This window comes from Sardina pilchardus, chromosome 15, assembly GCF_963854185.1.
Source record: "Sardina pilchardus chromosome 15, fSarPil1.1, whole genome shotgun sequence".
Lineage (NCBI taxonomy): Eukaryota > Metazoa > Chordata > Actinopteri > Clupeiformes > Clupeidae > Sardina > Sardina pilchardus.
Window position 1 is genome coordinate 581,869 of NC_085008.1, and position 15,000 is coordinate 596,868.

The window sequence follows — 15,000 nt, forward strand, 5'->3', positions numbered from 1 at the left end:
AGACTACTGTAGCTCCCTCTACAGGTCTCTGGTGGCACGACTTCAGATGGTCCAAAATGCAGCAGTTGCTCACCAATACAAAAAAGTGTGAACATGTTACACCTGTCCTAGCCTCCTTGCACTGGCTCCCAGTCCAGTCAAGGATACAATTCAAAACCCTGCTTCTGGTTTCTAAGGCTCTTCATGGCCTGGCACCCAGCTACATAGCTGACATCATCCATCCCCATGTAGGTCCCTCAGATCCTCCAGCCAAGGCCTCCTCCACGTCCCACGGTCCCGGCTAAAGCAAAAAGGTGACAGAGCCTTTTCTGTTGCTGGCCCCAAGCTGTGGAACCAACTGCCACTTGACATTAGAAATGCCCCCTCAATAAATCTTTTAAAATCCAGGCTTAAAACACACCTTTTTACATTTGCCTTCCGTGCGTTAATTGTCTACGCTGTTATGTCTGTAATTAAGTGTTGTCTGTTGATGTCATCTCAGCCTCCCCTTGGGGATCAATAAAGTATCTATCCATCTATCTATCTATCATGTATTTATTTACTTACCTATTCCATTTGATCGTATTTTATTATTTGTTAGCTTATGCACTTTGTACAGCACTTTGGACAGTGTGAGCTGTGGTTAAATGTGCTTGTTACGTCCTCTGCCACCTCTAGGTGTCACAGTTTCCTCCCTGTCCTTTTGGCTGCTCTGCCTGTGTTTTGTTCACCTTTGTTCAGGTGTGACCTGTGGGCGGAGTTTCGGCCTTTATACCTGCGCCTGGCGCCTCTGCTCGAGGCCTTCCTTTGTTCTTCACTTTGTGTTGGCCATTGACCAGACCGGGTGTTCTCCGCGCCATAGGCTTCGCCGTCGTTGCTATTATGTTTATTGTTGTTTATCCCCGTTAAGCCTTATAACATATATTTGTATCATTTATCCTTTTCTTCTGTAATAAATAACCCCTAGACTGACGAGCTCCTTGACTTTTGGTCATTGTGTTGCATTCAGCGTGGCTGGCTGTAACATAATGGGGGCTACGTCCTTTGTTAGAACCTTTTTGATAGAACGCGGCAAGTTTTTGTGAATGCGACTTTTGGTGAGTATAACAGTTTTTCTGGATGTATTAGCGTGTATCCCAATCAGGTAGCCGCCGGGTAGACACAGAGTCTACCACTTTATTATTTTAGTTATTTGTTTTTGGTGGTAGTCCTTATTCGGTCCGTTTCGGAGGCTTGCAGTAGACTGCACCATCGGGCTGCTGCATCCTCACGGGTTTGACGGATAATGTATGCCGGGTAGGGAACCCACTGAAGATTAGCAAGGTTTCAGTTAGATTTTTGGGATAGGTAAGTAGGGGTTGGGGTGCAGCAGCGAAACATCCAGTTTGTATACTCTTTTGCGTCGCTTTGTGATTTGGTAAGTTTTGCGCACTGCAATTGTGGTGCTTTACAGGTCAGTATAGTCGGGGATTAGACTTTGGGCTGCTGTGGTTTCCGGGTTTTTGACCCTTTTGTTGTCTAAATCTCCTATTGTCCTGTTAGTTTAGTGTTTTGGCGTGATTTCGGCACACCCGAATAGTTTGTGGTCGCTTTTGTAGGGGAATTTTGCGACCACATAGTTTTGAATTTTGTAATTGCAGCCATTCGATTTTTGTTTGTTTGTCTTATTACATGTCGTGTAAACCATGACTTCTGTGGCACAGGGGTTTGTAGATGATCCATCGGAGGTGGCCTTTCATGGCCTCACCAAGGATCAACTCTTGGAGGTAGCGAACATTCTTGAGATACAATTGTCGAGTGCTGAGAAGCGCTTGAAGCATACTATTAAGTCTGTTTTGCTACCGTATTTAGTTGAGAAACAAATGTTGCCTGCTTTCGACATGAAAGACGCAATTCGTTTAAAAGAATTGTCGGTCCGTGAGATGGAGTTAGACAAAGAGCGAGAAGAGTTGAGACTTAAAGCTTCCGTTAATGAGTTGGAGTTGAGACGGATCGAAATAACTGCATTGGAAGGAAATCTAGATTTGTCTAGTGCGAGGTTCGATATCAGTAAAAACATCAGACTTGTTCCACCGTTTCTGGAGAAAGATGTCGAAAAGTATTTTCCACATTTTGAGAAGGTTGCATCAACCCTCAAGTGGCCCAAAGCGGTTTGGCCTCTTTTACTTCAGTCCGTTCTCACTGGCCGTGCTCAAGAAGTTTATGCGTCTCTCTCCCTGGAAAGTAGCTCTGATTATGATGAGGTTAAAGCATCTATTTTGCGGTGTTATCAGCTTGTCCCTGAAGCCTACAGGCAGCGTTTTAGGCGTTATAAGAAAACTGACCGTCAAACTTATCTCGAGTTCGCACGAGAAAAGGAGACGCTGTTTGACCGCTGGTGCTCTGCTAAAGAGGTAGATAGCCAGAATAAACTGCGCGAGTTAATGCTGCTCGAAGATTTTAAAAACTGTTTGCCCAGTGCTGTGTCTACTCATCTTAACGAGCGTCAAGTTGAAACTTTGCGCGAGGCTGCTGTTATGGCTGATGAATTTGTTCTAACCCACCGTGTTAGTTTCAAAGACAGGCCCAGGTCTGAGTGGTCATCTTCCCAGTTTAGTAACACCGATAAAACTGTTCAGCCTTCTAGTAATTCTGACCAGGCGTGTTTCTATTGTAAGAAGCCCGGACACTTGGTGGCAGAGTGTCCCGTGTTAAAGAAGAAACATGCTGCGAAGGGTTGTGGCTTGATTAAAACAGTTATGAAATCTGCTGTGCCTGGTCCCGAACTCTCCTGTGACTCTAAGACAGGTTACGAACCGTTTCTAAGTGATGGCTTTGTGTCTCTGCCTGGTGGTGAGAAAAATAAAACACCTGTTCGCATATTGCGAGACACCGGTGCAGCGCAGTCGTTCATTTTGCAGGGCGTTCTGCCCTTGTCCGATGCAACGAAAACTGGCACAAGTGTGTTAGTCCGTGGCTTTGAAATGGGTTTCACTGTCGTACCACTTCATCACATTAATTTAAATTCTAGCGTGATTGTTGGTAGAGTTGCTGTGGGTGTCCGTCAGTCTTTGCCTATTCCAGGAGTTTCCTTCATTCTAGGAAATGACATAGGGGGAAAATCTGTGTGGGGTAAATCTGAAGTTCTGCCTCAGGTTGTTGCTGTGCCTGACAAGCCAGCAGTTCATGAGTGTGTGCACAAACACCCCGACGTTTTCCCAGCCTGCGCGATCACTCGCGCTATGGCCCGAAAATCCTCCGCTTCCCCGGAGGGAAAAGAACGCTCCTCTCCTCTCATTGATTTCGATTTGTCAGATTCTTTCTTTGTTAAACTTAACGATTCTTCGTACACTGCTTCACTAGCTGGTTCTGGCGAGAAGTCAAAGCGAGTTAGAAAAGAGTCTTCGTTTTCTGCTTCTCTGGCTGATTCTGGCGAAAAGTCAAAATCAGTCAGAGAAGAGTCTGTGCGCTTGTCTCGCGCTGAATTAATCGCTGCTCAAAAAGCAGATTTGACACTTGTCTCTCTTCTCCGTCATGCTTCACCTGATGTCGATCTCGATAAAGAGCCACAGTGCTTCTTTTTGCATGACGGCGTGTTGATGAGAAAGTGGAGACCTTACAACGTTCCTGACCAATGGAATTCTGTCCAGCAGATCGTAATTCCATCTGTATACAGAGATACAATTTTGCGTGTAGCTCATGATGGTGTGGCCGGTCATATGGGTATTGCAAAAACACTCAACCGGATTAGTCAACATTTTTATTGGCCCGGTGTGAAACGGGATGTAGTTCGTTTCTGCAAGACTTGTAAAATCTGTCAGCTTGTTGGTAAACCCAATCAGACGATTCCTCCCGCTACCCTGTACCCAATTCCAGCGATAGGTCAGCCGTTTGATCACGTTATTGTTGATATTGTCGGTCCACTTGTGCGATCAAGGAGTGGTTATCAATATTTATTGACAATGATGTGTAGTGCTACACGTTTTCCGGAGGCTGTTCCTTTAAGAAAAATCAGTGCTAAATCAGTAATGATGGAACTCCTCAAGTTTTTCTCTGTATTCGGTCTGCCTAAGGTAATTCAGACTGATCGCGGGTCGAATTTTATGTCTCGCATTTTCACCCGTGTGTTGAAGCAACTTCGCATTCAACATAATGTTTCCAGTGCCTACCATCCTGAGAGTCAGGGGGCACTGGAACGATATCACCAAACGTTGAAGAGCATGTTGCGCACATATTGCTTGGAGTCTGGTAAAGACTGGGCAGATGTAGTTCCGTGGTTGCTTTTTGCATGTCGAGAGGTGACTCAGGAATCCCTTGGATTTAGTCCAGCTGATCTAGTCTTTTCACACAGTCCGCGAGGCCCTTTGGCCGTGCTAAAAGATCAGTTTTTAGGTGATTTTGCTGCTAAAGACATTTTGACTCATGTTTCTGATTTTAGTTCTCGTCTACACCGTGCTCGTGAGTTAGCTCGAGAGAATCTCGAGCGAGCTCAGGGTAAAATGAAGCTGTGGTATGACCGTAAGGCTGTTGATCGCCACTTTAAAGTGGGCGATAAGGTTCTAGTGTTGCTACCCATTCTCGGATCTGCGTTGCAAGCTCGTTTTAGCGGTCCGTATGTGGTGGAGCAGAAAGTGTCCGACCGTGACTATGTTGTTTCCACTCCAGATCGGCGCCAGAAGAAGCGCTTGTGTCACGTGAACATGCTGAAACCATTCTATGAGCGCAGTTCAGCTTCTTGTTCGGAGCCGCTTTCCGCTGGCCCCGTGTGTGATTCTCCGCTGTCCACGGATGGTGTGGTGCTGATGTCTGCTTTGGTTGAGGGTAGTGAAGAGGTAGAGAGTAGCCCGTCTCGTGCTGTCGTTGTTGGCCGTTTAAATAACACTGAGATGCTCTCTGTTTTAGCCGACCATCTTCCTCACCTTACAGACACTGAAAAGGCTGATCTCTTGAACATTGTCCATCAGTTCCCAGAGCTTTTTAGCGATGTTCCCAATCAGACTCATGTCATGGAACATGACATTGATGTCGGCTCTGCTAGCCCTATTAAGCAGCACCCATACAGGGTAAATCCGTTGAAGCGAGCTATTTTAAAGAAAGAGGTTGAATACATGCTGGTTAACGACATTGCTGAGCCCAGCATGAGTGCGTGGAGTTCTCCGTGTATTTTAGTCGGAAAGCCGGATGGCACGTTCCGTTTTTGCACGGACTACAGGCGTGTTAATGCAGTCACTAAGCCTGATTGTTATCCTCTCCCCAGGCTTGATGACTGCGTTGACCGCGTTGGATCTGCTGTGTTTGTCAGCAAGTTTGATTTGCTTAAAGGGTATTGGCAAATTCCGCTTACGAGGAGGGCTATGGAAATATCCGCTTTCGTTACGCCTGATGATTTTTTGTCTTACAGAGTTATGGCATTCGGAATGCGTAACGCTCCTAGCTCTTTTCAGAGGTTAATTAATACTGTCTTGTCTGGTTTGCCTGACTGTGAGGCCTATTTGGACGATGTGGTTCTTCACAGTGCTTCGTGGCCTGCGCATCTCGACCAGATTCGTGAGCTGTTTCGTCGTCTCTCCGCTGCTAGACTTACCATCAATCTAGCTAAGTGTGAGTTTGGAAGGGCGACAGTCACGTATCTCGGTAGAGTGGTGGGAGGGGGTCAGGTGCGTCCTGTGGATGCAAAGGTCTCTGCGATCTGTGACTTTCCTGCCCCTGTTGATCGCCGTGCGTTGCGCAGATTCCTTGGCATGGTGGGCTATTACCGTGCGTTTTGTAAGAACTTTTCCGCGGTGGTTGCTCCACTTACCGACTTGCTTAGCCCGAAAGTGTGTTATGCCTGGTCCGAACAATGTCAGAAAGCATTTGAGAATGTTAAGGCATTGTTAATATCTGCTCCCGTGTTGGCTGCCCCTGACTTCTCGAAGCCTTTTCTGTTGGCTGTCGATGCGAGTGATTTAGGTGCGGGTGCTGTCCTTCTTCAGAGTGGTGCTGAATCTGTCCATCACCCTGTCTGCTACTTCTCAAAGAAGTTTAACCATCAGCAACAGCGGTATTCGACCATTGAGAAGGAAGCCCTGGCCCTTGTACTTGCAGTCCAGCACTTCGAAGTGTACATCGGCGCTTCAGAGAAAATTGTCGTGTTTAGCGATCACGACCCCTTGAAGTTTCTCTGGCGTATGAGGAACGCTAACCAGCGCCTCATGCGTTGGAGCTTGATCTTACTGCCATTTAACCTCGAGATCAAGCACGTTCGTGGTACTGACAATGTGTTAGCTGACGCTTTGTCAAGAGTGCCATAGTCTGTCTTCATGTCTACGGTTACTCAGTAACCGTAAGTCATGGTTATTTTTTTTTTTTGTGTGTGTTGCTGTTGTGTGTGTGTTTGTTTTTTTTGTTGTATGTGCGTCCGTGTGACTGTTATGGTGTGTCTGGTTGTTTGTTTACTTTAATATTACAGTATTACTGTATTTTCTGAAATTGCGTTGCACGCATCCTATGCCATGGATGTGATGCAAAGCATTATGGTGTTGTGTTGTATATAGTTCATAATTATTTTATGGAGACTATAGTCACCATTTTGGTGTGGAGGTGTTACGTCCTCTGCCACCTCTAGGTGTCACAGTTTCCTCCCTGTCCTTTTGGCTGCTCTGCCTGTGTTTTGTTCACCTTTGTTCAGGTGTGACCTGTGGGCGGAGTTTCGGCCTTTATACCTGCGCCTGGCGCCTCTGCTCGAGGCCTTCCTTTGTTCTTCACTTTGTGTTGGCCATTGACCAGACCGGGTGTTCTCCGCGCCATAGGCTTCGCCGTCGTTGCTATTATGTTTATTGTTGTTTATCCCCGTTAAGCCTTATAACATATATTTGTATCATTTATCCTTTTCTTCTGTAATAAATAACCCCTAGACTGACGAGCTCCTTGACTTTTGGTCATTGTGTTGCATTCAGCGTGGCTGGCTGTAACAGTGCTCTATAAATAAACTTACTTACTTACTTACAAAGTATAGCAACCATTGTTGTTGCTATGGGGGGGGGGGCATTGTGGGTGGGTGGATGTTGCGTGCGTGGGTTTAACTGGGTAACCTATTCCGACGCACCTGTCCCCACAAAAGAGGTGTGTAAAAGCGTTTTGTAAACCCTCTATAGTATAATCATTTATATCACCTTTGATATACTTATTAATACCAACCATCATGACTTACAGTAATACTAACACACTTTATTTCTCTTCCCTTTCCCCTATACCTCACCTGTGAGGTAAACCATTACCAGCCATCAACCATCTCTGTGCCTGTCCCTCATCACACCTGAAGTCACATCCCTCTGACTGCCCTACCATCGCCATTGCCATCGGCATCCCTCTGACTGCCCTACCATTACCTGCTGTGGTTCCCCGGCCGGATCACTGGCCCACGCATCCCAGCGACCCATTACCTTCCGAAATTACTAATGGATTACTAATGGACAATTTCTTCCCTACACTGGACTATTTGACCCTTCTGATACTACAAATGACTTTACTCTACTGTAACTGACCCTAGGCAGATGGGTTGGGCCCTTGAGTTGTGGATCTGTCCGAGGTATCTCCAATTCTAGGGATTTTTTCCTTGCCCCTGTTACTCATGGGCTCTCTTTGAATGTTTAACACTCTGTAAAGCGCCATGAGACATGTGTAATGTTGGCGCTCTATAAGTAAAATTAAATTGAAATTGAAATTGAAATTGTGTGTGTATGTGTGTGTCTGTGTGTGTGTGTGTGTGTGTGTGTGTGTGTGTGTGTGTGTGTGTGTGTGTTATTGGTTGGACCCGTAATGTGGTCTCCTGTAATGTAATCTCCGGAGGATGTCTGGGCGGAGTGCAACTGTGATCTACCCTGATGTGGCCCTGATGTGGCCCTGATGTGGCCCTGATGTGGCCCTGATGTGGCCCTGATTCATATCTTCTATCTGGGGTGCTGATTTAGCTAGACCTCATCAACATAACATCATGCATGTGCATTCTCACGAGCACACACACACACACACACACATACATGCACACACTCATAAAAGATTAAAATGTCATAGCAAACATGGATTAAATGTATCCTACACACACACAGCCACCACCACACAGAGAGTTAAGCACACACACACACACACACACACACTCTGCTCTGAATGCCGCCATGCGCTCGCATGTGGTGGGCCGTTACGTAAGAGTCAGCCCACCATCCTGCTGGCTCACACACACACACACACACACACACACACACACACACACACACACACACGCAACCCCAGAGATTAAAAGTGGGAAAAATTGCAATGGCTTTCTGAGAGGATTAACTCACACTCTTCACCACACTCATGCAGCGAGTGCACAGGCGCACATCCGCCCGCACACACACACACACACACACACACACACACACACACACACACACACATCCACCCAACCGCCCGAGAGAGAGAGATGACAAAACTGACCCATATTCACTGCTTTACTCTGTCTTCCATACACAACATACACATTACACACACACACACACACACGCACACACACACACACACACACGCACACACACACACATGCACACACACATACACACACACACACACACACAGACACAAACACACACACACACACACACACACGCACAAACCCACACACACACACACACACACACACATACACACACACACACACACGCACACACACATAAACAGACACACACACACACACACACACATAAACACACACAACAAAAAACTTTGCCTGTGTACGCCTTGACCCTTGGGTCCTGCTCTCGGGATGGTAATACAATGTGGGCTCCAAAAAAAGGCTACAAACACACACACACACACACACACACACACACACACACACACACACACACACAGACACAAGTAAATCCCTTTGGGAGGCAGCCAGTTTTACCACAGATTCTTTTCCCAGGACACTGTCCCTCCCGCCCTCGGCAGGGCAAAGACTTCAGCCCTGCAGCAGCCAACTCATCTCAGGGACTCTCTTGGACTCCACCACTAGCGCTCAGTCCAAACCTTAAATACGACGCTTGTTATTTTCTTGCTATCAGTCCAAACCTTAAATACGACGCTTGTTATTTTCTTGCTATCAGTCCAAACGTTAAGTAAGACGGATGTTATTTTCTTGCGCTCAGTCGAAACCTTAAAGAGTCACTTCACCCCATAACTCCACCCACTTCACATTTCTGAAAACGGCTTTCAAAATGGGCGAGACGTTCTGAAATTTGGAGAGAGAGTGCAGCACTGTTGCAACCAATCAACCATGGTGATTTCGTGTCAATCTGGGAATGAGTGCTGCAGACATGGCTTATCACAGGTAGGCTAATCAGGGCAGCAGGTGTTGGGGCGTTTCAGTCCTAATTTGTAACGAGCCGGTGACGTAGTGTCGGACTAGAAGTGCAGGACAACGTCAGCATTCCAATAGTATTTTGGACCAACATGCCATGGCATGTTTTCAAACGGTAGTATGCGCGAGAGAGCAATATCTCCAATACAAAATCAGACGAAATGTTACTTTTGTCGAGAAACACGATTTTTGTCAATATTAACCCTGGTAATAGTACAGTTCACCACTTATGAGTATTTTCAATCAATCAACAGCTCAAAAAAACTATTTTAGGGTGCAGTGACCCTTTAAATACGACGGTTGTTATTTTCTTGCTATCAGTCCAAACGTTAAGTAAGACGGATGTTATTTTCTTGCGCTCAGTCCAAACCTTAAATAAGACGGTTGTTATTTTCTTGCTATCAGTCGAAACCTTAAATAAGACGGTTGTTATTTTCTTGCTATCAGTCAAAACCTTAAATAAGACGGTTGTTATTTTCTTGCTATCAGTCGAAACGTTAAGTAAGACGGTTGTTATTTTCTTGCTATCAGTCGAAACGTTAAGTAAGACGGTTGTTATTTTCTTGCTATCAGTCGAAACCTTAAGTAAGACGGTTGTTATTTTCTTGCTATCAGTCGAAACGTTAAGTAAGACGGATGTCATTTTCTTGCTATCAGTCGAAACGTTAAGTAAGACGGTTGTCATTTCCTTGCTTTCAGTCGAAACGTTAAGTAAGACGGATGTTATTTTCTTGCTTTCAGTCGAAACCTTAAATAAGACGGTTGTTATTTTCTTGCTATCAGTCAAAACGTTAAGTAAGATGGTTATTATTTTCTTGCGCTCAGTCGAAACGTTAAATAAGACGGTTGTTATTTTCTTGCTATCAGTCAAAACGTTAAGTAAGACGGTTGTTATTTTCATGCGCTCAGTCGAAACGTTAAGTAAGACGGTTGTTATTTTCTTCTGCTCTGTCGAAATGTTAAGTAAGAAGGGTGTTGTTTTCTTTCCCAGCACCGATCTGTAACCTTATCCCCCAAAATTAGACTCTGAGAAAGCCTTGGTTTGAGAAATGACATTTAAATATACACAACTGTGCCTTCTCCACACAGACACACACACACACACACACACACACACACACACACACAGACACACAGACACACATACACAACTCTCATTGTCAACAGAGATCAATCATTGTAATGGTGATCGATATGCTAAAGATAAGAGATCAATCAATGTGATGGTGATCAATAAGAGATCAATCATTGTGATGGCGATCAATAAGAGATCAATCATTGTGATGGTGATCAATAAGAGATCAATCATTGTGATGGTGATCAATAAGAGATCAATCATTGTGATGGTGATCAATAAGAGATCAATCATTGTGATGGTGATCAATAGGCTAAAGAATAGAGCGGGGTCTCACCGCGACGGCCTCCAGGATCTGTTTGATGACATGAGCGGCGTCTCTCTCACTGTAGTAGCCCCTCTCCACGATCCTGCCCACAGAGACAAAACACAACAAAACACACTCAACAACAACAACACATACAGGAAACACCCACAGAAACCTACACAAACAGATAGACACAATCATGACACCGAGGTGTGTTCAAATTCAGCCAACACTAGTGTGCGACCAGGCCAATGCTCTTGGAGAACATGCTTTCTCTGAGCAGTTGAGACCTGAACAATTTAGTGTAAACATTCCATTTTAATGGCAAGCCTTTGTCCAGCTCCCCTGTATGTTTGTGAAAAACTACTTCCTGAAACTGCATGCGAGTGCTCACACATGTTTACAGAGAACTCAGACCACTGTTTGCCACTGTTCACACACTTCAGTCTTTCAAAAAATATACTCAGTGAACTCCCGAAACACACTCCACAGAGACACTCCCGGAACATACACTGAAAACGCACACTCAGAAATCACAAGAAGAGAACACACACACTCACACTCACAAAAACACACTCGGAAAGCCCCCCTTAGAGATGAGCTGCGTGTCCTTAAGTAGCCCTCTCCTCTGGACACGCTGCCATTGCATGAGTCATCATGGAGGACAGGAAGAGATGGAGGGGAAGGCAAAAGATGAGGGGATAGAGGAGAAGAGAATGGAGGAGGAGAAGAGAAGAGAAGAGAAGAGAAGAGAAGAGAAGAGAGATGGGGACAGCTTCTTGCCATCTTGGTATGTGTTCATTCTCCCATTCAGGTCTCTGGCATAATACTGAAAACCAACTAACTAGAACCATAAAAGCATCATAACACTGAACTTTATAAAAGCGTCATAACAGTGAAGAGTCTCGTCTCTGTTCTCTAACTATAAACGCGTCAGTGAAGAGTCTCGTCTCTATTCTCTAACTATAAACGCGTCATAACAGTGAAGAGTCTCGTCTCTATTCTCTAACTATAAACGCGTCAGTGAAGAGTCTCGTCTCTATTCTCTAACTATAAACGCGTCATAACAGTGAAGAGTCTCGTCTCTATTCTCTAACTATAAACGCATCAGTGAAGAGTCTCGTCTCTGTTCTCTAACTATAAACGCGTCATAACAGTGAAGAGTCTCGTCTCTATTCTCTAACTATAAACGCGTCATAACAGCGAAGAGTCTCGTCTCTATTCTCTAACTATAAACGCGTCAGTGAAGAGTCTCGTCTCTATTCTCTAACTATAAACGCGTCATAACAGCGAAGAGTCTCGTCTCTATTCTCTAACTATAAACGCATCAGTGAAGAGTCTCGTCTCTATTCTCTAACTATAAACGCGTCATAACAGTGAAGAGTCTCGTCTCTGTTCTCTAACTATAAACGCATCAGTGAAGAGTCTCGTCTCTATTCTCTAACTATAAACGCATCAGTGAAGAGTCTCGTCTCTATTCTCTAACTATAAATGCATCATAACAGTGAAGAGTCTCGTCTCTGTTCTCTAACTATAAACGCGTCAGTGAAGAGTCTCGTCTCTGTTCTCTAACTATAAATGCATCATAACAGTGAAGAGTCTCGTCTCTGTTCTCTAACTATAAACGCGTCAGTGAAGAGTCTCGTCTCTATTCTCTAACTATGAACGCGTCATAACAGTGAAGAGTCTCGTCTCTATTCTCTAACTATAAACGCATCATAACAGTGAAAAGTCTCGTCTCTATTCTCTAACTATAAACGCGTCAGTGAAGAGTCTCGTCTCTATTCTCTAACTATAAACGCATCAGTGAAGAGTCTCGTCTCTATTCTCTAACTATAAACGCGTCATAACAGTGAAGAGTCTCGTCTCTATTCTCTAACTATAAACGCATCATAACAGTGAAAAGTCTCGTCTCTGTTCTCTAACTATAAACGCGTCAGTGAAGAGTCTCGTCTCTATTCTCTAACTATAAACGCGTCATAACAGTGAAGAGTCTCGTCTCTATTCTCTAACTATAAACGCGTCAGTGAAGAGTCTCGTCTCTATTCTCTAACTATAAACGCATCAGTGAAGAGTCTCGTCTCTATTCTCTAACTATAAACGCGTCATAACAGTGAAGAGTCTCGTCTCTATTCTCTAACTATAAACGCGTCATAACAGTGAAGAGTCTCGTCTCTGTTCTCTAACTATAAACGCATCAGTGAAGAGTCTCGTCTCTATTCTCTAACTATAAACGCGTCATAACAGTGAAGAGTCTCGTCTCTATTCTCTAACTATAAACGCATCAGTGAAGAGTCTCGTCTCTGTTCTCTAACTATAAACGCGTCAGTGAAGAGTCTCGTCTCTATTCTCTAACTATAAACGCATCAGTGAAGAGTCTCGTCTCTATTCTCTAACTATAAACGCGTCAGTGAAGAGTCTCGTCTCTATTCTCTAACTATAAACGCATCAGTGAAGAGTCTCGTCTCTGTTCTCTAACTATAAACGCGTCATAACAGTGAAGAGTCTCGTCTCTATTCTCTAACTATAAACGCATCAGTGAAGAGTCTCGTCTCTGTTCTCTAACTATAAACGCATCATAACAGTGAAGAGTCTCGTCTCTATTCTCTAACTATAAACGCGTCATAACAGTGAAGAGTCTCGTCTCTATTCTCTAACTATAAACGCATCATAACAGTGAAGAGTCTCGTCTCTATTCTTTAACTATAAACGCATCATAACAGTGAAGAGTCTCGTCTCTGTTCTCTAACTATAAACGCATCATAACAGCGACGCTGCTGAGGGCCTACGACCTTAACAGCAGCCATCTCTACTGCTGAGGGCCTAACAGGGCCAGCAGTGGCTAGCTCATCCACTCTCTCCTTTCCTCCTCCTCTCTCCTCTCCTCTCTCCTCTCCTCTCCTCCTCTCTCCTCTCCTCTCCTCTCCTCCTCTCTCCTCTCCTCTCCTCCCCTCTCCACCTCATCTCCTCTCCCCTCTCTTCTCTTCTCCTCCCCTCTCATCCTCCTCTCCTCTCCCCTCTCCTCTCCTCTCCTCTCTTCTGCTCTCCTCTCCTCTCCTCCCTCTCTTCCGCCAAGAGGGAAATTGATCTTCATCCATAATCAGGAGCTTGGAATGTGAACAAGGGCCTGTATTGATCCATGATCGTCCCCTGCAGCTTCAGACGCACAATGACTTTGGGTCACACACACTCACACACACACACACACACACACACTTTGGGTTGTGTTACTGGAGGAAGAGGAGAGGGAGGAAGCCTTGTGAAGAGTAACCTATCGAACACACACACATGTATAAACACACACGTACATACGTACACTCAGACACACATGCACATTTACACACACACACGTCATAAACTTCACACACGCACACTATGTGAAGGTGTGCATCAAGACACACACACACACACACACACACACACAGACACACAATTTGTGAGGGGGTGCATCAAGACACACACACATACACCATGTGAAGGGGGCGCATCAATACACACACACACACACACACACACACACACACACACACACACACACACACACTGACTGACCTATCGAAGAGCTCTCCTCCAGTGACCAGCTCCAGGATTAAAGAGATCTCAGTCTCAGTCTCAAAGATCTCCTTCAGGCGGATCTACAAACCAGAAACACATACACACACACACACACACACACACACACACACACACACACACACACACACACACACACACATTACTTTATGCTTGAAATCTGCTTCAGATCTCTGAGTGTGAACATCACACACACACACACACACTTACAATATTTGGGTGTGAAAGCCTCAGCAGAACCCCGATCTCAGTTCTCACTATCTTCTTGTCGATCTGAGAATAGAACAGCAGACGTTAGAAACACACACACTATGTGAGGTGCGGTGCATCAACACACACACACACACACACACACACACACACACACTCACCGTTTTCTTCAGCACTTTGGCAGCAAAAGGCTTCTGCGTCTCCTTCTCCTCACAGCGGTACACAACCGACGTGGCGCCCCTGGAACCACAGTTAGGAGACCCTGTTTCAGTTAGAAGTCCTATCATGTCTCAGTGTTTCAGTTAGGAGACCCTGTTTCAGTTAGGAAGTCGTATCATGTCTCAGTGTTTCAGTTAGGAAGTCGTATCATGTCTCAGTGTTTCAGTTAGGAGACCCTGTCTCAGTTAGGAAGTCGTATCATGTCTCAGTGTTTCAGTTAGGAGACCCTGTCTCAGTTAGGAAGTCGTATCATGTCTCAGTGTTTCAGTTAGGAGACCCTGTCTCAGTTAGGAAGTC

At 45.0% G+C, this 15,000-nt stretch overlaps 1 protein-coding gene across 1 annotated transcript in view; it reads right to left on the bottom strand.

The window, feature by feature from the left end:
* Positions 1–15,000, bottom strand: part of si:ch73-60h1.1 (calcium/calmodulin-dependent protein kinase type IV) — a 41,182-nt gene that overhangs the window by 14,534 nt on the left and 11,648 nt on the right. Inside the window, exons 2-5 of the mRNA XM_062556401.1 lie at positions 14,646–14,724; positions 14,485–14,547; positions 14,254–14,336; positions 10,732–10,804 (exon numbers count right to left, since the gene is read on the bottom strand). Of these exons, the coding sequence (XP_062412385.1) occupies positions 10,732–10,804; positions 14,254–14,336; positions 14,485–14,547; positions 14,646–14,724 (298 nt within the window). The remainder of the gene's footprint in view (positions 1–10,731; positions 10,805–14,253; positions 14,337–14,484; positions 14,548–14,645; positions 14,725–15,000) is intronic.